The 21,681-nt window shown below is 42.8% G+C and overlaps 1 protein-coding gene across 1 annotated transcript; it reads right to left on the bottom strand.

Moving 5' to 3' along the window:
* Positions 1 to 4,882: 4,882 nt before the first annotated feature.
* Positions 4,883 to 21,667, bottom strand: LOC109022541. The gene is made up of 2 exons (XM_033513079.1): positions 18,917 to 21,667; positions 4,883 to 16,824 (listed from the first exon to the last, which is right to left on the bottom strand). The coding sequence occupies exons 1-2, from the start codon at positions 18,949 to 18,951 to the stop codon at positions 12,189 to 12,191; spliced, it is 4,671 nt and encodes a 1,556-aa protein (XP_033368970.1). The 5' UTR covers positions 18,952 to 21,667; the 3' UTR covers positions 4,883 to 12,188.
* Between the last annotated feature and the right edge of the window lie 14 nt (positions 21,668 to 21,681).

Genomic DNA, 21,681 nt, shown 5'->3' on the forward strand with positions numbered 1-21,681 from the left:
GGAGGGGCTCCAAAAATAGTTTGTGTGAGGTGAAGGAGCCAGTGCTCTTCTTAGAGAGATATTGCCAGTGTTGCAATACTGAGTCTCTACTTCCTTTCAATCCTGCACAACCACATCATCTAAATGACAACAAAGTGGGATTATTTTTGTCCACAGTAATAATCTGGAAAAGGAGTTGAAGGATTTCCATCCTATAAAATATAGAAGTACACTCTGTGCCAAGTGGTAATAGGGCTTTAAGACCTTTGTGATCTGGAACTCCTAAGTCCCTGTGGCAACTTCACTGTCAGCTGAACCTGGAAGTCCTGTGTACATCAGGAAAGGCAGAGGTAATGACATAAAAGGTCTTGCAGCAAGGAAAGGAGGTTTAGTCAGCCAAAACTGCTGTGTTTTATCAGCCAAAAAGTGCTCTGTGAGCAAAGGGAATGCCCCCAGGCTGGTGAAATATGCTATGGTGTTGCCTCTGCTCCCCTTAGCTTTGCCCATAGGACTCACAAGCTGTTGTGGGGTCAAAGATAAGCTATTAAAAACTAGGAACAAAATAGGGCCTCTGGATTGCTGGAGGGAGGAGTTACCAAGTGCTGCTCTTGCCAGAAACGTGCTCTTCTGGGCATAAATCAAGGTTTCTTCTTTGTTACCACAGCCTTTGCTGTGCATTCCTCCTTCCCTGGTACTGTAGGAAGCTTCCACACTCTTCTGTGCTCCAGAGCTGCTCATTGTCATGGAGAGCAGCCGGGCAGCAGCCCCAGGACAGCTCCTGTCATGGCAGCAGCCCTGCAGCACTGGGAGTTGGATGAGCAGGGGGAAAGCCATGGGCAAATACACTCATCTATATGAATGTATATACTCATGTATGTGTCCAGGTTCTAGCAAAACCCACCCATTCCCATGGGCAGCTGGGGGACAGTGGTGACAGTGGCAGAGCAAGAGGAGGCTGGTGTTTGTACAAGGTTTTGGATCAGGGCTGCATTACAGAACACATCTCTTATGGTCTTGTGGCTTGTAGAGATGAAGATGATGGCAGAGCTCAGCCCTAGTACAAATATAAGAGCCTGGTTTGTTTGCTGTGCTTCTGTGGTGTGATAGCTGAGTGCCAGATATCCTTCTGCCATGCTGGAAATGTCAGAGTGGATGCTGCTACCCGCTTTGTAGCAGCAGCAGCAGCTGCCTGTCCCTTGTGCTGCCCAGGGCTCCAAGGTGCAGAGGACTTGGCCTTCCTTACCAGGCTCCTCCTGCAGCTGGAGTGGTGGCAGAGAGGAAAATCCCAAGGTATCCAAGGATGAGTGAGTACAGCCCTAGAGCACAGGAGGGGTGGAAAAGCTTTCTCCGCTCCCCCCAGAATTTTAGTTCTTTGAGCACCCAATTGTCACCAAATTTGAGATCTGCTGCCAGAATGCAGTAGATGTGTGCATATGTGTAGCTGATCAAAATAGCATGTTCAAAATGTTGGCATTTTTTAATGTCTATGAGTGTTTTCTTTAAAAAAAATAGCAGTGAAACTTCAGAAGGGAAAGATTACTATGTTACTGAAAACTCTCTTTGTTTTCAGGGTTTTCCCAGGAATTAATGAGCAGCTGCATGTTGGAAAGAAATTCTTTCTCATGAGGCTCTTGGGAAGGCTCAGGAGTCTTTATTGAACAATAACGGGAAAATTTGTCCCAGAGAGCAAGTTCTCTATGTTTCTTGGAAACACATGATTCATGTTCCAGTCTCATTTTGCAGCCCTTGAACAAGACAGAAATGTAAGGGGAAAAGTAGGAAAATAGAAAGGTAGAGAGGGAAGCCAGCAATAAGAAATGCATGTGTCACAGGATGAGCTTTGCAGAGTTTCCATGTGAGCAGTGAGGAAAAAATATATATTCTTTTGTCTATTAAAATTACTCTTTGCAACATCTAATTTTTACTTTTGTGAAGCATTTATAATTTTTCTTTCGTGAACTGGTGAAGGAATCCAGATGAGTTTTAAACACAAACATGGATTTTGAAAAAATAGATATGAAAAACATATTTTTCTAGAAAGATGTCACGATTCAGTGGGGCCCAGACTCAAAATTCTTGAACTCTAGAGAATTTAACTCATTGTGGCACAGAGATCAGTAACACTGCAAGTCATTGCTTGAGTCTTAATCTTGGACCTTGCTGTGGGATCTTTGAAATCAGTCACTATGGGTATCTCTTAATTCATGTCTGTGTATTACTAAAGACTAGGGGGACCAGAAAATGATCAGATCATCATCATGTAATGTTGTTTCACCTCCTGGAAGAGCGGTCTTAGTGATTTTGTGCTGTGGGCTGTGCTTGCTGAAGTGGGTAGTAAAGATCCCTATTTCCATTACAAAGAGTAATGTTTAATGATCAGCTGAAGTATTGATATCACCATCTTCCCTCCTGCCTGGTGAACAGCTGCTCATGCACACAAAACGAAGCATTGTGGGAGAACTCTTGGGTGAAGAGTTAACTCTTAGCTATCATCCTCAGGCAGAATTTGTTTCCATACTCCCTTAAGGATGCAGGGCTTTTCCTTGTCCGCAAAGACACATCTCCACATGGCAAACTCGCCATCTGCAGGCCAGTGAGACAACTCGCCAGGGACAGAGAAGAAACAGCCCCACAAACTCAGGGACACCTTGCTTATGGTGGTCTTATGATTTCCTCTTCTTTTGTGCCCCTTTTAACAAAAGGAAATCACTCTCTGGGTGTTATCCCAAAGAAGTTTAGAGCGTCTGTCTCTTGAGGTTAATCCTGTCCCAGTGGATTTCTTAAAAATGTAAAAAAATTAGATTTCATGTTCTTCTGCAGCAGGCTTCTCCTACCCTTATTAACTCATGTCTGGTCTCAGCTGCAAGGAGAGAGAACAGCTTCCCAGCCCAGGCCTTAACACCCTCCCCCAGCTACTACAAATCATCACTCTTTTGTCCTATGAAACACGGTTTTGATTAGAACACACTGTTTCATAAGCATATTTTTGCCATGAGAACATGTTTTATTTTCTAAAGATACTAAAACATAGTGTTTCAGGAAGTTGAACTTTCTTTGTCAGGCTGGAAGAATATTAATGGAATGCGTTTTTCTATTTGAAATAAATCTTAAGGAGGATATTTACCTTATTTCAGTGGTTATTTTGTAGTGCTCTTGAATGTCAGTTGCATCCAATTAATCATAGAAAGTCAAAACCTAAAGAAAATATTTCATTTTCTTAGTAATGTTTCCATTCAGCCCTCAAAAAAAACCCCAAGAGGAAACTGAAGCAAACTCAGTTTCCCCCCCATTTTGAATAAAACTATCTCTAAGCTGAGATGATTTTTCATTTAAACCTGGGTTTCTAAAGAAGAAAGCATACATAAAGACCTGATTTTGCATTTCCATCTGCCTAGAGTTGAGCACTGGTGGTATACATTGGAGAGCAGTGTCCCCTTATTTTTAAAAAAATATTTAAAGAAGACTGAACCAAATTTTTAATTCAAAAACTAAGCCTCAGTGTTAGCTTGTTGAAAGGGAAGCACCCAGAGGTTGTACCTCTGCCATGTATCTGCTCCCAGGTGAATTCTGAAAACAGGGGACTGAAGTTAACAGAAAATAGTATTCAGACTGGATTTTCACATGGCCTGGAAACATCAGGTAAGCTCTGGGTTGCAGTCAGAAGGGTAGCACATCTGAATACATACACTTGTTGCAAACTGGCTTGACCCAAAGAACTGTATAGACAAAGAAGTGTATAGACACAGTGAGGGGAAGAGTCATTCATTCCCCCAGCACAGGGGGAGAAGCCAGGCATAGATCAAGACTGATTCTTTTGACATCAGAAAGCCTTACTGCACTGGGGAGGCAAAATCATGGCTTAACTGTATTTTCATTATATTTTCTTAGAACCTCATTGAGCTTAAGTATTTGGTTTCATGGGGTACTTTGACAAGTCTGCTTCTTTTAATCCTTAGTTAAATCCAGCTTCATACATGCTCCTTCTGGGAATTGTGTTCCCACACAGTTTACACACAGCCCTTAGAACAAAGGCCCAGAGCAAGTGTCGGGGGTCTCCCCAGGTTTGCTCCTCACAGACTAGCCCCAGGTTTGCCCAAATGCTCTGGCTGAGCAGCAGGCAGGGCTGGAATGCCTGCTGGTCACACTGGGCTGTCAGTGGCTAACTGTATGTCCATGTCCAAAGGTTTTGTTTTGCTGGAGTTTCCTGTTCTGGGGAGGACTGCATCTGGAAATCTCAGCAGTAAAAGCTATTTTCCTCAAAGGAGTGTCCTTTGAGGCCTTTCCATGGTTCTAACATACTGATTTGGTCACCAGATTACTGACTTCTCTTGCCAGCCTTGAACCACAGGTAGCCAAACCTGATCCAGCCCTGCCACAGCACCGGGTCTGTTTCAGGTGTACATTTAAAAACTGCCCTCCCCAAGCAAAGGCAAGGCAGGCAGTCGTGTCAGGTGGTGCAGCTCTGGCCAGCCACCCCCCTCTATGGGCAGTGTAGGAGGAAGCTGGTCCAACCAACCTGGTCCTTAGCCCATTACTGCTCCTATTTCAGTAGCCAGAGTCACCTCCCTGACACAGTTTTCCCCTTTCCCATATCTCAGGAGCCAGCAGGGAACAAGCTGCAGAAAATATAATTTGCTGAGCTCTTTTCAAAACCATGCCATTTGTGTAATTAATGTTCCGTATTTTCTACCTATTCCCAGCTGTCACATGAAACTTGGCATGCACCAGCTCTCTCAGGCATAGGGAAAACAGTTTGTATACTGATGAGACATTTACAGGTGCTGCTTGTCTTTATTTTTCATGCTCCTTCCCTGATAATGACAGAATGAATACGAGGTTATTATTTTATATGCTTTTACTATTTTAATCTTCTCAACACACAAAGAAGACTCAGTGGTACAAATAAGGAACCCTCTGAGGAGGAAAACATTTTTATTGAGAAATCTGTATGGCATGACAATGGTAGAGACTTTCTTGTCACATTATGTGTGTAATTTAAAGTAATTAATAAAGAAGATGTCTTTTGGGAATTTCTGGTCTTCTGCAATAAGTGTCCTGGAGCTTGGAGACAGTTAGAGTTGAGAGATATTTGGTGGGACCTTATTTGGGTGTTTGGGTCACTGCTGCCTGCACTGTTCCCATTCCTGAGAAGAAAGATCTCAGTAACTGGGTTAGCAATCCAGAGCTGCCTTTTGATAGTCCATTGTATTGGTACAGATCCCAAGGGGCACAAGGATTTCACTCTGATGGTGTAATTTGACTTCACAAGGTTTCTTGAGAAGGATGTGCTCTAAAGTGTCCAAAAGGCTTCTTTCTTTGATTCCTTCCAGAAGTCTTGGGAAGTACAGTGATGGGAAGGGTTCACCTACTATTTAGATTGCATCTCAACCAGAAACTGCAGCAAATGCTGTTGTTCAGATCAAAATGGTGTGTAGCCTGCAGAAAGTAGTTGAAATTCTTTGTGGTAAAAGCATGGCACTGGCTGCATTCCCTTTGGGGGTGCAGGGAGATGGCTGTCTCTGCACACCAATTCTTTTGCTCACATGCTTTTCTTTTGTAGGTGCAGGGGCAAGTAGAGACCCATGAAACTGCTGCATTTCTGGAATCGAGGGCATTTTATTTAGAAGGGGCTTTGGTTGCCTGCCATGAGGCATCTTATGAAAGAATCTTGGTTTTCAGAGAGCAAATGCTGAGCACTTTCCCCAAAAATCAGATCTGTGATAAGATACCCCTTTTTGGATATTCGAGGTCAATATCAATTTTTTAAAAGAGAGCCCATGACAGCTATTTGGTGGCTTTTTGAGGATAAGCAGTTCAATGCACCATAGATTTTTATGGCTTTATTTCCCAGTGATTCTTCCCCCTGGCAGTACATTTCTGCTGTCGCGTGACAAGCATCACTGAGAGCCTGCTGTAGTGCTTGTTTGCCAAATGAAAATCTCACCATTTTACACAGTTATTCTTGCATCTACAACTGAGGGCACATTGATGTTACCACCAAGTACAGTAAAAGGAAGTGTGTAGCAATTCCCTAAACTGTTTCAGGTCTTTCAGGTCAAAAGAGGTAAAATACTGACCTGCTGATTCTTTGGTTATTCAGTATACAAAAAATATTTTAGTTGGCAGGAAAGCAGATACCTAGCAAGCTTTCTTCTCTCCCTATTTTTCCTAAATTCTCATCAAGGAGTGAAAAATATTTAAATTCTATAAAAATAAGTTTATAGAAATGAAAAGGAGAAATAAGGCTCACAGGACCTACTAAAATTTGGGAACTGCATTTTGAGTGCAATAGTTAAAATATTTTTCTGATAATACATAACCCTGTGCTCATTTCTCAGGTAACAGAGATTTACTTTAGTGTTCCAGAGAAACCCCCTGCCCCAAAACCTGTAAGAATCCCGGCTATTACTTGTCAGGTTTCTCTGATCAACCAGACAAACTTCTTTTGGATGGTGTCCATAGTGCACAGGAATAAGAGAAGAAATGTTTTCCTACTATTTCTGGCACTATTTTTCCTCTGCTTTCACCACTGCTTGCCTGCATCCCGCTTTACAAATTCAACCATTAGGTGGGGCATTTCTACTGTCAGCAGCCCAGATTTCATCTGCAGCGTATTGTGCCTGGGACAGATGCAGAGTAGTCCTGTGTGCTGGGATATGAGATCTCTTCTGTTCTCTTTAGTGCTTTCTTCTTTTATCAGCTCCAAAATAGTATAAAGGGGGAAACCTGAGTCAAAAAGTACAACTTAAGGTCTTGGTCTCTATCTTTTTTGTCATGTGTGATGTGTTAAAGGTTATCCAACTGAAGAAGGTGCCGATCAATTACTGAGTTATACACTTCATAGCCAAGAGTGCACACTCGTTAATTTTTTTTTTTAATTTCACTTGAACAATTTGGAATCAGATGGTACTACCAGGACAACTATTTCTTCCTGGTTTTGATGTCTGGGTGAAAGCAGTGACACATTTCCTGACACTGTAGTGGACCAGTTGTTTCTCATGATACAGCACTGGCCTCTGTTCTTCCATGGGGTAAACTTTCATAAGATTTGGGCTTTTTTGGGCTGGGAATAGCTATGCTTTATGTGCCCTTTTAAAATCTGAAATTAATGAAAAAAAATCAACTTAAAAAAGAAAGAAAAATATCTTTGTTATATAGAGACAATACTCATCCAGCATGGCTGAGCATCCCTTTCTGAACTGGGGGGAGGGGAAGCTCTCCTATGGCGCTCTGAGCTCTCCTATGACCTGAAGTCCCAGAAATATAGGCATCATGAAACTTCATGAAACTTTTGGAGAAAGTGATTGTCTCTTTGCAAACCTGGGATTCTGAGGCCTGGGTTTATCCCAGTCAGCCCCAAACACCTAAATCAAGGACTGTGTTGCTGCAGGAGATGGAGGGAGAGAGAGGCACATCCCGGGGGCAGTTGAATTTGTTCTGAGATTTGACTATGGCCTAATTAGAGAGGACATAAAAAAGTCTGAAGGACTTTACTGACGGCTGGTGCTGGGAGCCTGCCTGTCTTCTCTGCTGCCTCAGTCTCTATGCACCACTAGTTACTGAGTCCCCCTCAGACCTGCTTCTGCAGATGGGATCCTTCAAGTACCCCAGCTCCAGCTCAGTGTCTGGACTCCCCCTAAATGCCTCTTTTATTCAAAAACTTCTGGAAAGCTTCACTTCGGAGATACCAAAGCAATGGACCTATGCTTGAAGCAATAATATTGTCATTAATTTTGCTCAGTCTCCTTAAAAAATCTCTTTCCATGAGAGTCCAATTCCATAAAAATATGAAATTTCAAAATTTCTTCATATTCAAATTTCCCACCATAGAAGGACCTTGAAAAACCTTGTCTACCTGGGCTTTGGGGTTTTTTTATATTCCCTGTTTCTGGCCTGGTTGTGATTGTGTATCTGTGTCTATAGCTAAGCCAGGGCCTTAAGAAACCATTTCTAAAAAAAATTACTGTTACATTTAGTATAGGCTGAGGATATAATTTCTCCAGTGACCTTGAGAGATGCTTGCCTTGAGAACTGTATTAGTAAAACATAGGGCTGTAGTCTGGAAAAGGAACAGAACTGCATAGAATTACACCCATTGTCCAGAACCACAAAAGCAAAGAGATGTGCTGGCAGATGCCTCAAAAGTATCTGTTATTAGGTCAGATAAATTGAAACAGCAGCTAGGAGGGCTCTGTTCACTGCCTCTCCTGTGATGAAGTGGAGATATGCCTAGAGGATAGCAGGGACAGAAGGGCTCTGCTCCTGGGGGTAAAAAATTTATGAAGGACTACTGGACACTGGGAATGAAACTGTTTTGTGTCAGAAAGGGTCTAATAAGAGTTCAAGCCTGACCATTTGCACACCTGGCACCATTTGCATAGATTAATATATCATTCCTCAAACTAGTTTTCTTTCTGAAATACTCATTTCTGGCATTTCTTTGCTTATCACCAGTGCTAAATTTCCTGCCCACATGGTCTGTAGTGACTTGTTTACTGCAAGGCACACCGGTCTTCTACTGCTCCATCATCACTGGAATTTTTATGGCCTTGCTCTCTTCTTTCCTGAAGGATTAAGTGTGCTAACTCCCAGCATGAAGTGATTTCCTTAAGTGAGGCTTTACCCATAAGGATACATTTAATGCAAATATATGTCAGGTTTTAAGTGTACTTTGGGGAGGGTCATTTGACTTGGATGGATGTTTTATTTTACCAGCAGAGATTGAGGCATGCCGCAACCTAAAAGTTGACCCCCACAAGATGACTCTGCCTGGCTTACCCTGAACACAGGATGCTGGATCTTAGTCTGCTAGTGTTGCATCTCTGTTGAGAAAAGCAAACAAGGCAGGTGTAAAATGAAAGACTTAAGGGCCTCCTGGTGTGAAAAGGACAAGCTCTGCTGAGAAGTACCTGCTTAATATTTGTCTAACTTTCTGGCAGAGACAAGAACTTCAATTTGTTACAGAGTTTACAGTTTGTTACAGAAATATTACTATATTCCCAGGTGGGAATAAGGGGCAAAGTCCCCCCCCCAGTTTCTTTTAAAAGGTTAGGAAAAGAATAATTGAGATGGCTTAAAATTAGAATAATTAAAGTCTAATAAGATTAGTTAAAACTCCCTCTATGACAAGGTGACCTGTCTAGTGGATAAGGGAAAGACTGAGTATATTGTCTAACTCGACCTTAATAAAGCCTTTGGCACTATTTTCCACAGCATTGACCTGGAGGATTTGGCTGCTCTTGGCTAGGATGGGTGAACTGTTTGCTGGCTAAAAAACAAGAGGGATGGCCAGGCCCAGAGGCTGAGGGTGAATGGAGTTGCATCCATCTGGTGTCTGGTCACCTGTGATGTTCCCCAGGACTCAGTACCGGGTCCAGTTCTGTTTAATACCTTTATCAATGATCTGGATGTGGGGATTGAGCCTGCTGTGAGTCAGTTCCTGGGTGCCACCAAGCTGGGCAGGAGTGTTGATCTGCTGGAGGGCAGGAAGGCTCTGCAGAGGGGTCTGGACAGGCTGGATCGATGGGCTGAGATCAAGTGGTGTGAGGTTCATCAAGGCAAAGTGCTGGCTCCTGCCTTTGGGTCACAATAACCCCAGGCAGTGCTACAGGACAGAGAGGCTGGAAAGGTGCCTGGAAGAAAAGGATCTGGGACTGAACATGAGGCAGCAGTGCCCAGGTGCCCAAGGAGGCCAGGGGCACCTGGCCTGGATCAGCAATAGTGTGGCCTGCAGGACCAGGGCAGGGGTTGTCCCCCTGCACTCAGCACTGGGGAGGGCACACCTCAAATCCTATGCTCAGTTTTGGGCTTCTTGCTACAAGAAGGACATTGTGGGGCTGGAGCATGTCCAGAGAAGAGCAATGGAGCTGGTGAAGGGTCTGGAGCACAAGACTGATGAGGATCTGCTGAGGGTGTTTGGCCTAGAGAAAAGGAAACTGAGGAAGGGACCTCATCACTCTCTACAACTGCTTGAAAGGAGGTTTTAGTGAGGTTTGTGTTGGTCTCTTCTCCCAGGTAACAAGCAATGGACAAGAGGAGATGGCCTCAAGTTGTGCTGGGGGAGGTTTAGATTGGATATTAGGACAGCTTCCTTCACCAAAATGAGTGTCAGGGATTGGCACAGGCTGCACAGGGAAATGGTGGAGCCACCATCCCTGGAAGGGTTCAAAAAATATGTGGATGTGATGCTTAGGGACATGTTTTAGTGGTGGACTTGGTGGTGCTGGTAATGGGTAGACACAATACTCTTAGAAATCTTTTCCAACCACAACGATTCTATGACTCTGTGATATTCCTGTGCAGGCAGAAGAAGACAGCTAATAGAGAATTTATTATTCAAGTCTGGTGCAAATGCTCCATGCTGTAAGGACTTTTCTCAAATGTGAAGTGAAATTATGGACAATAAAAAGTAAATTGTGCTTTTGGCTTAGTACAAAGTGGCCTTTACTGTTCCCAGCTTATAAAAGTTTGGTGGGCGAAGTAAACCCCTGTGTGCACGGGCAGTGTTGTATCTCCAATAAAATCTATTTCAGTTTTTGAGCACTGGTATGATATACCAATACATTTTTTATTTTGTGACCCTCTGTATGCCAGAAAGCCTAATTCTTGGCAGGTTGGGAAGGAAAATGAAATCAAAGTTTAAGCCTCTTCAGTGGTCAGAAGACATGATGTTCACATTCCCACTTCCTCCCAGCAATGTCCCCGACTGGGCCAGCACTGTTGTCACATATGTGACTCGTGTGCATTGTGCTGACAAATGGGTTTGATCTCAGCTTGCTGCCAGCCTGTTCTTGTCCTCAGTCTCTTGATGGCAGTGGGTGGGGGCATTCTGCCAACCTGGGCTTAAGGAACAGCCAGCCCTCAGCTGCAGAGGGTGGTTATGGAGAGCATCATAAAAATGCTAGGGAATTCACTGCCACAGGGAAGCAGGGCCTTGTTTGTATGAACCCTCTCTCCTGCTGAAGTTGAGTCCTTAGGATATGCCTTTAGGTTCCTCCACAGTAAGTTTTAATACGAATGTGCTGTTTAAATGCTAGGCTAAACTTGCGTATGGGAGAGCTGGCACTGTGAGACGTCCTGTCTGTCACAGCTTTACAAAGACACCCCAGGCAGCAACCCTGCCCTCCCTTCTCCAGAACAATGTTCATCAAACACAAACCTTTTGCAGAAGATGCTATTATTGTAAACACAAAAATTCATACCCCATTAGTAGGATTCAGTGACACTGGCTGCTTTTTACTGCTCTGTTTCACATTGCATTGTAAAATAAAAACTTTCTAAGACTTTAAATGTGAGCTGAGACACCTGCCTCATGTCTGTGTGCCCCAGCATTTGGAATGGGACAGATGTCCCAGGAAAAGCTGAATTGCTATGTCAAAGTGTTGAGCCCCTCTGGCTTACCTTGTCCTCATGGCCTTTCAGCATTGAGCTTTTTTGAGCTCTTACACTTGTTGCATATTCATTTGCAGTAATTAAGAACCTCTTGAAATGGCATACTTTTACAGCAATAATGCATACAGTGTGTGTGGACAGAGTGCAAATAGCTTCAGAGGAGGTAAAATCACAATTTTTCCAATATTAATATTAATGAGGCTGACCATTTGCATTTGCGGTAAATCCCCTTGTACCATCAATGTCCTTTGAGGATTTTTCTGCAGATAAATGAAGCATTCCCCTCCTTCCCTCACTACTTCTGCTAACAGTGTCACTCAGTGCAGCAATAGATCAACAGTTCCTGCTAATCTGTGAAAAGGCAGAGCTTAGAACAAGTGCTTTTTGACATAATTAAAACTATACTGCCTACCACTATTCCTGAAAGAAGTACTAGCAGAGTTTCATTAGAACAAGTAAATACAAATAGAGTTCAGCCTGAACAGTTGTCTTTGTTACAAACAAAGCCCATTAGTTAGCAAGGAGAATTTGAAGCAGGGCTGAATTCACGCTGATCTCAAAGCCCTTCTCATATTTAATTTATAAACTGATGATTAATTCAGTGATTAGCTAATTCACTTGCAGTGATTAATTTAATTCATGTCTTCAGGCTAATGTTTAAGAAAGAAAAAAACCCTATCTCTGATATATGCACTTCAATGTCCTTGTGATTAAAAAATGATAATATAATGCCCTGGAGAAAAAAGGAGAAAAGAAAGATCAAGTGAATCGGTAGCATGATCTGTCGTAAGTTCTTGCCTAAGCTGTAGCTGTAATTTTTAGCTGTGATGTTTAAATGTGTCAGTTACTCTAATGATCAATGGTTTGAAAGCTGAATCTAAGGATCCTTCACTGTAGCTTTCCACTGTGTATTTTGAGAATGGTGTTACTTTGGAGCAGTCCTCCAGCTCTGCTTTTTTCTCACTTGTTTTGCCAGCTGCCTGCCTGCTCCCCTCCCTTTCAGCAGCATCTTTCTCATGCCCCACCAACGTCTTTGACGAGAGTGCTTTGTACTTCTTAAATCCAGGCTGCTTTTCCCTGCTTCCAGTAGGATTTACCTCATCTTTTGATGCAACATGTAATGATGAAGATGATTTGGGGGATTTCTCTGTATTAGACAAACTGGTCTCTTTTGGGGCAACACTGCTTTGACAGTTTATGCCATTGCTTGGCAATGGAGATTGATAGTTTCTGAAATCATCCACAGGGCTCTCCTGTCTTGAGCCATCAATGCTGTGCCTCTCTGATTGAGCTGAAGAGCCTAGCTGGTATTTCTCTCTTCTCTCAGGTTCACTATTCTTTTCTGGACTACCAGCTTTATATGTTGGCTTTTCATCATGTGGTGGTGGCAAATGCTCCTTTTTGGTTGTGTCATTATTTTCTTGAGACTTCACAGGCAAATTTGGGTGTGGGGACTGGCACATCCCAGCAGATGGATCTTTGCTTTTATCTTTTAGAGCATTTGCATTAGTCTTTGTAAAAGTTTCTGATACAGTTTGTGGTTTTTCTCCTCCTGGAATATTTTTCTCAGGCTTCAGTAATTTACTTAATGGAGGTAATGGATGGTTCCCAGAACCTTGGTATTTATCTTTCTCTTTTACAGCCTTTTCTTCAGGTGACCTGGTGTCCTCTCCTGCTGGTTTCTTTTGCTTCCTGTCTCCTGAAGTGCTTTTTTCTTGAGGCTTCAGCACTTCTTTTGAAGAAGGCAGCTTCTCAGAATTTGGATCTCCATCCTTTTCTTTTACATAATTAGTACTAGGCTTCTTAAAACCTGAAGAATCTGATGTTTTTTGCTTTTGTTCTGGAGTAATTTTTTCTTGAGGCTTAACCAATGTTTCTGGTGGTACTGATGGATACTTCCTGGAACTTGGAATTCTGTCTTTCTCTTTTGCAGTATTTGTATCAGGTGTCAGAAAATCTTCAAATCTCATTTGCTGTTTGTCTCCTGGAATATTTTGCTCATCCATTTCTGATTTTCTTGATGGAGGTAGCTGGTGCTTCCCAGAAAACTGCTGCTCAATATCCTCTTTTACTACCTCTGTTTCAGGTGATCCAGTGTCTTCCGCTTCTGGTATCTTTTGCTTCCTCTCTCCTGAAGAACTTCTGTCATGACAATTTGGCACATTGTTTGAAGAAGGTGACTGGAACTTCTCAGAGGTATGTTTAGTCTCTTTTTTGTCTGGCTCAGTTTCAGGCTTTACAAGGTCACCTGGTGACATCTGTTTCTGTGTCTCTAGAGCAGTAAAGTCCTCATCAGCCATCTTACTGTCCTGCCTTGTTGTATTTCTTGGTGGCACTGAATAATTGTGGAAGTCTGACTCAAGGTTTTCTAGCTCTTCACTGTCATTTGTATGTTTCATTGGCTCATCTGATGAGTCCAGATGTTTTTTCCTATTATTGCAATAGATGTTTTCATCGCCTGTCATATCATGTTTGTGTTTCACCAAATCTCTTGGAGATGCTAGATGCTCCAAACTCCGTCCAGTATTTTTCACTCCTTGAATGTTAGTATCATTCTCTGATGAAGGTAACTGGGATGTTTGAGGACTATGAGCATCATTTTCCTTTGAAGAGTTATTATCATAGTCCACAGAATCATTTGGTGTAAATACTTGTTCCTCCTCAAATTTATGCAAGACATTTATCTCTTCTTTCTCCTCTCTCTCCATCCTATCACTTTCATGCTTCATGTCATCATCTGAGGAGAAGAGCTTATCCCTTGTGTATTCAGATATTTTATTTCTACTTTTTGCATCCTTCTTTTGATTTGAGACCAATGCAGTTGATGAAGGAATTGGGTTCTCTTCTAGCATATCACATCCATGCTTTTTGGTATCATCTAATATTGGTGTTTGGCTCTTCTCCAAGGGTAGTAGGGGATTTCCTGATAGTGTGGTTTTATTGTCACGTTTTCCTGGCTTTGTGGTTGAATGTGAAAGACAGTTCTCAAGTCTCTGACATGAATTTGTCTCTTTGTCTGTAGAGTTTTCATTTTCTGTTGCATGATCTGGAAATCGTGCTTGGTTCTTAAAATCAAACATAGTTTTCTTCTTCCCCATTGTGTCATCCCCACCATCTGTCAGCTCATCTGAAAGGGCTTGTGGATGCTTCTCACAGCCATGGCTGTCATGCTCATGTCCCACAGCACCAGCTCCCTGTCCCATCAGATCAATAGGTGAAAGTGCTGGAGGATTTCCAAGAGTCTGATGGATACTTTGTCCTGCAATCCCACTCATTGATATTGGTAAAGGGATTGACAAGGGTGACTGCCATGCCTCAGAGTCAGACCAGGGCATCTCATCTGCAGTGCCCTCTTCATGCTCAATGAAAGATTCAGATGGCTTGTGGCAGGTCTCCAGGTCAGTTAAGGAACTCCTTTGCAGGGCTTGGTTGTTTGAGTGATTCATCACTTCATTTGATGAAGATAAGTTGTCCTGCCCAAAATCTTCTGAAATAAAGAAACTATGCTTCACAAGGTCACCTGGCAAAGGGCTCAGTATCTTTTCCAAAGAAGAGGTGTCCTCCTCCTCTGCAGCACCAGGCTTTGGCTCCAGGCTCTCATCTGAGAAGAGTGTAGGTTTGTTCTGATTTGCATCTGGAACTGGCATGTCCCCATTAGAAACATTAAAGTTATTTTGTGAGCTAAAATACACTTGAGGAGGCTGAGCCTGCATAGTTTTTAATCCATTTTGCATTTGGCTGTTGGGTGTCTTATTCTCCTCCTCCTCCTCTATGTTTGGGACATCACTATCATTTTTGCTAGAAGACTTTTTGTCTTCACTGTGAAATGTTGCTTCTTTTTTGGCTTCCTTTGAACATTTGACTCTTAAATCCAGCGCCTCTATTGGTGGCTTTGTGCCAGAAGCTGGTGTTAGGACAGTCAGCTGTCTATCATCCATGGAAGACTCAAGTTCACAAGATGCTGAAAATTTTGGAGAGTAAAATGGCAGAATGTTTTCCAGTACTTTCTGCTCTGGAAAACATTTTTGGCCTGGAAAGAAAGGATCCTTTTCTGGCTCTGTGAGCTCTGTGTCATCTTCGTCTGAACAGTATACATACAGAGATATTTCAGGAATCTCTCCTGGTTTAGTATCCTGAGGACTTTGTTCATGGGATTCTTCAGCTGTGCTATAGTCAGGTGAGTCAGAAGGTGGGCTGTCTTCCTTAACATGTTGCAGAGCATTGGTAATTCCCAATAGTGAAGATATGTCAGGCCCAGCTGGCGTGTTAGTCCTGTCACAGTCTAGACCACATTCAGGTAAGGGAGGAATGCAGTTTGCAAGAGCTTTGTTTTTATGCATAATTGAAGAGTTATCTAGAACAAGATGAAAGTTGGGTCCCTGTTTTGTGGAATCTATTTTAGCCTCAGCACAGTCCTTCACATCTGACATGGCCCCTGGTGCCACCAGTAACTCTTCTTTGTCCTCCCTGTCCTGTGCTGCATTTGCCAGTGTTTTGTTCTCTCCGTGATCTCTGCTGGATCCCTCCTTTTCCATCAGTAGTGTGGCGTGACCAAAAGGCTGCTTTGTGGCATTATTTTTCGACCAGCTCCAAGGATGGTTAATTTTGGTAGCCATGCTGAGTCTGGGCACTGGGACCACAGAGCACACTAAATTTTGTGACTCTGGACTCTTTATACCTGTGGCTGTCATTGCTGCCATGCGCAGCACTCTGACCTCAGGCTTATGAATAGCTTTTCTGCTGGGGAAGTTTTTAGTCTTTCTCTCACCTTTGCGCAAGAGTGATGCTTTCACCTCTGCAGCTGAGCAGAGAGTGCTTTGTTCAAACTGCTCCTTCAGTTTGGACAAGACTGAATTCTTGTTGACTATTTTTGGCAAACTGCTGTTTGTTCCCTTCTTTTTCCAGCTGGGAGACTTCTCCTTGGCTTCTTTTTCTTCAGCAGCTAAAAATTTCTTCAGGATGTTCTTCACTGTGTTTTTTCCAGTCACGCTACTCCATCTTGCCCTCTCACTGGGTGTTACATCTGCATCCTCCTCCACTGCTTTTCCATCTCCCTTCCTGTCTCTACTTCTGTCTAGCTTGTTACCAGTCCTGCTCGCCCACATCTTCTCTTTAATGACCAGTTTGCCAACTTCTCTTCTCTTCTTGGTGTACGGCTCACGATTGTTGTTTAGAAACCTGGACCTCAAGAGCTGAAATCTGGTTGGATATTGAACCCTGATTGGATCTGGACATGGCTGGTTAGAGCTCACCTGGTTTTCTTTACCTTCTGCCCATTTTGTCCTCTTGTTGCTGATCTGTGGATCCCCGGCCGCGAGCTCGGTGACGTATAGCAGCAGACTGCTGAGAACAGCAAAGGCTCCTGGCTCTGTTGCCATCCTATTGAGCTTCTTCTTCAGCACCAGAGGGTCTATAAGCATCTTATTATCTCCACAGAAGTGTGCGCTTTTGGTGCTGTGCAAGAGAAAACATAAATGTCTTTTCAAGTTGTCAACATTGTCACTACCTTCTTACTTTGCTTTAATGGCATGCTGCTACGCATGAAATGGGAAAAAAAAACACTTAAATGTAGAACTTCTCAAAGAGAGTTGATGTTAGTGGCCTGTTAAAAAGCATGCAAAGTGCTCAACAAGCTTCATGATGCATGATGTAGCAGGAGTGTGAGGGCTTTGTCCCACACAGCACCACCTGCTCTTTCTTCTGTGTTTTGTGGGCAGTGGAAGCACTTAGGGAAGCAAGCAATGCTAGTTGGGGTCACTGCATCTCCTCTCTCCCTCATTTAGAATTACCATGTTCTAAAGTGAGGGCAACACTGAAGGTATTTTCCTTTCCTTCTAGGTAAAATGTAGGCAAAGATAAATATGATGAGATTGCAGTTAGTAGGAAACCATGGTTCTGTCTCTGGTTTATAACCATTAAAACAAAATATTGAGGCTGAGAGGCCAAATGTTCCACTGATGGCTTTTACTATTGGTACAGGTTAGAAGTCAGTAGATACCTCCCAAGAATTTAAAAAAAACCTAAAACAAACAACAATGGGGTTGCTGTTATTTGCTTTTTGATAGCATTCAAATCCCACATCAGGACTATGCTCTTAAATCTGCTTTGTGAAGGCTATCACCACAATAGTAACCCTGGCAATGTCCCTTGACTACAACCTCTTTTAATCTGGAGGAAGAGGGGTGGTATGTTGGACCTTTGCTTGTTTGAAGAATCAGGCCCTCGGACAGCTGGGGATTTAGGCAATGCTTTAATTGGTGTGGATCTGTTACTAAATAAAATACTGAACTCAGCACAAAAGCTGGAGCTTGAAGTCAATAACAATAGATGGGTCTAGGAGGGAAGAATCAAGAGGTGTCAGCTTTCTGACACCATGAGAAGCTGGAGGGGTACTTCACCATTCAGTGAAATAGCTTCATGAACAGAATGCAGCCTGCATACCCGCAGGGGATTAATTTTGATAAGCAGAAGTGGAATAAAACATTCTTTAAATTAAGTCCACATGTAGAAAATGAAGAAAGGCAGCAAAGACACTCATGCTTTAGGGAGTGTCAAGCTCAAAGGGTGGGGAAGGCCCAGCTGTGCCCCAGCAGCTGGCACCCCATGGTCTCTGAAAGAAACTGGACCTGGCCCCTCAGTGCAATATTATGAAGGCTGTTTGCAAAGTGAGGGGCTGGTCCTTGTCCAGTTGGGTTGTGACATTTGGATTCCATTTGGCTGCATTTCAAGTGCACATATTGAAAATTACATCCTTCAGCAGACAGATGCATTTGCCATCTTGAATGGAAGAAAGTCTATTTATAATGACTTTGTGGGTATTTTTAAAGGCCAATAAAAGAAAAATGCCTGACAACTGGCCCATGTCTAATGTGAAAAACAATACCTTGTAGGTTTTGATAGGGAGTGACCCCATTTCAGCATTGCACAGGTGGTATCATCCACCCTTTCCCTTACCAAATTGACCACAGCCAAGGAGACAAAGCTTCTATGTTACACCAAGAAGCTCATTTGTACCAGCTATGGGAATTTTCAGAATAAAGAAAGAACCAGAATTCAGAGTATAATTCACTAAAAATATCCAGCTTCATTCCCTCTCCTAGCAAGTCTGCTGATATTTTAACTTCAAGATTGCCATCCCTCTCCTCCCTAACTAGTATCTGGTGTATTCAGAAAAACACGTGGGGCCATCAACCAATGTGCTTTAGGGTCATCTCTGATCTCTCAGAACAGCAGTGGAACCAGATGCCCTGCTTACCCCTCCCTTCAGGACTGCTTTGGAGCTATAAATGGCCACAGTAAAATACGGACTAGTCTTGCTTTCAACATAGCCAAACTACTATTGACTGTGAAGGGAAGAAGATCAAACCCTCTCTGCTAGGAATATTCACAGTAATTAATCACATATGAGCTATAAAATTCAAACAACTTCGTTAAAATACACTACAAGTGAGCTCTATTCAGGGATTTCCTTTTCCATGTTAGAGTGTTATTACAGGATGCCATCTGAAATGTAGCATTTGTGGGAATACTGCATTGCCTTAAGTACCAAGACATGTTGCATGGGTTGAGTGTTTGATCCATATTCACCAGCCAGCAGCAGAAAATGAACAAACAGCTATGGCACCTATTTAGGGCATCTGCAGTTCTTCCAAGATGACGTCACCTGCAAATGACCATCGTGACCATGTAAATCTGAAATGCATTCTGTGCAAGGGCAGTGGTACAATGACACTGAATTCTGAGTCCACCTCAGAAAATGAAGGTAGTGGTAAATCTGCTTTAACCTAGTGTTTGGAAAACAACTTGGTTTCCCCTCAAGGAAGGAGGCCTAAGTAAGTGCCTCATGTTTGGGAGCATGACCACCATTCTCAGCAGGCTAATTCATCATCCCTAATTTTTCCTTACTGTCTTTTCCCAAATTGCATCTTGTGCCTCTTAAACTATGTCATCTATCAATGAAATATAGTCACCTCTGTATCAACTACAAAGTCAGTTCTAATCCCACTGGCAGTATCCAGACAGGTAATCCCCATGCATGGGGGAACCCTGTGCCAGCAGAATTCACTTCCCAGCACTGTGAGCTATGCCATATGATGAGGCAGACACTTGGGCTCCTCCCTGATCCTGCAAAATGGTCTAACACGTACTTTATCTCCCTCTCTTCCTCTGGAGAGGAATTTTGGTTTCCAATCTTTTTAATGTATGTGATGTGCCTCAATGTGCTACTGGTTTATGGAACTGCTGCTACATGGTTTTCAGTGTCTGGAGGACAGACTGCAAAGTCCTGCAGAGGAGGCAAAGCCACCTTCAAAAGTTTCCTGTCTTCTTGGCCCACAAATACTTAGGATGCATAAGACGGGCTGCTTAGTTACTTATTTATAGGTTCTTTGGGGACACTTATCACAGGCAGCATCAGAGTGGTAACAGCCTACTATGCTAATGGGCAGCAGTGCAACCCTATCCTGCTGGCTGGCCTGTCCCAGAGAAACCTCTGCAGTGGACACCCCTGTGTTGTGAGAGGAGGAGAGCTGAGGTGCCAAGGGAGAGGAGCTGGCACTCTTTCCCAGACCTGCCCGCTGCCTCCTGCACCAGTGCACTCCAAGTTTTCCATTCTGTTAGGGTTCCAGATGCTGCTCAGTAGCAGGGTGTGGTGGCATCCCATGGCATTTGCTAAAAGCATACGGTTGTAGGATTTTCTGGTTTAATGTCTCTGGTGTGCAAAAGAGAAGGCCCTGTCTCCTGATCCTGAATTTCATGCTAAGTAACTGATCATCATTTTAGACACTCTGGCAGCCCAAAGGACTGGCTGTTGCAGGGACAGTGGAATGGGCAGAAGAAAACAGCACTATGGAGGCCTCATCAAAAAACAAGAAACAAATTGAAAACACTGTCCAACCTGTAAAAGTTGTCAGAAATCAATGGATTGGTCTGTCTTACTGTTGGTAGGCTCTGGGGAAATGGCCATGAACTGGTGTGTGCAAGGTCCTGCATCTCATAGCCTCCCTCATCCCTGGGCATCTCATCACTGCCTGGCTCTGTGAGGTGTTTGGTCCAACAATCTGCCCCTAGATAAGGAGGACAACCAGGAGCAGCTCTGCCCACTCAAAACAATGCACAGGCCTTTTGAGTGTGTTCAGTGAAATGATGGCCAAGGCACTGCTCACCCCAACAGCTGCAGAAAGGGTGCTTTATAGGTTCAGTCTTTTTTTTTCAATGAGATTCTCTTACTGATCTCTGAAACACAACTTGGTCCTGCCCAGGTTAGATAGAAGGTAAAGTGGGAAAAATTATGAATGCTCTTAATATCTGTTGGTGATTATTTTTTCTAAAGGAAGAAGAAAAGCCAAAGTACTAGAGAAAGTCCTACCTTATGCAGAACATGTTCTTCTCTCTTCTCTACAGCTGAATCTATTACAGGAGAGCTAGAGGCATCCTAAACTAGAAGCAATGTTTTCAGAAAGTCTTGGTATTCTCTGGCACCACAAGCTACTGACACAATTGCTGCCTTTGGTTTAAACACATCTCCAAAGCAAACAAGAAAGCACCTTGCGAAACTGCCAAGAGAAAACATGCTAAAACAACAGAGCGAGAGGTAACGCATAGTACGGAAAACCTTTTCATACAGACATTGTCATGCAGGCTGCTATTCCTACTGACAGGCATCACCTGCTCCTGTGTCTGTCACATAACATCCCAGTGACGATTCCAGCAATGGCTTACATGGAAAAAGGCGTAGGAAAGTACTCATGTATTTTTAGCTATCATTTTAAAACACAGGTCAGCAGCTGGAGAAAGACAGGAGAAACCAACACCACGTAGGCAATCACACATGGTAGAAATTAGAAAGTATTATGTGGATCTCACTTTCTGAACTTCTAAGGTAAACCATGAGGTTAAACTTGGGAACAATTTCTGAGCTCACATCTGTGTTATTTCATTGAGGATTCCATATTTGTGCCTGTGCTGCTCTTGGGGGCATTAGGATCTTCATCAAGGCCTACTGTTTGCTTTTTTTGTGGTATGCAACTTTTAACCCAATTGTAGTTTGCTGGTTTTCTTGAAAATTGAGAAAATAAGAGAAAAAGGAAAAATGAAAAGAAGGAAAAAAACAAAAGGGAAAGGAAAAGAAAAAGGAATGAAAAAAAGGACAAGAAAAAAATAAGAATTTAAAAAAGATAAAAAAGGAAAAAAGGAAAAAGGAAAAAGAAAAAAGAAAAAAGAAAAAAGAAAAAAGAAAAAAAAATAAAAAGAAAAAAGAAAAAGAAAAAAGAAAAAAGAAATGTTGAAGAAGAACTTGGAGAGAAGAGGGGA

Source organism: Parus major, chromosome 1, assembly GCF_001522545.3.
Source record: "Parus major isolate Abel chromosome 1, Parus_major1.1, whole genome shotgun sequence".
Lineage (NCBI taxonomy): Eukaryota > Metazoa > Chordata > Aves > Passeriformes > Paridae > Parus > Parus major.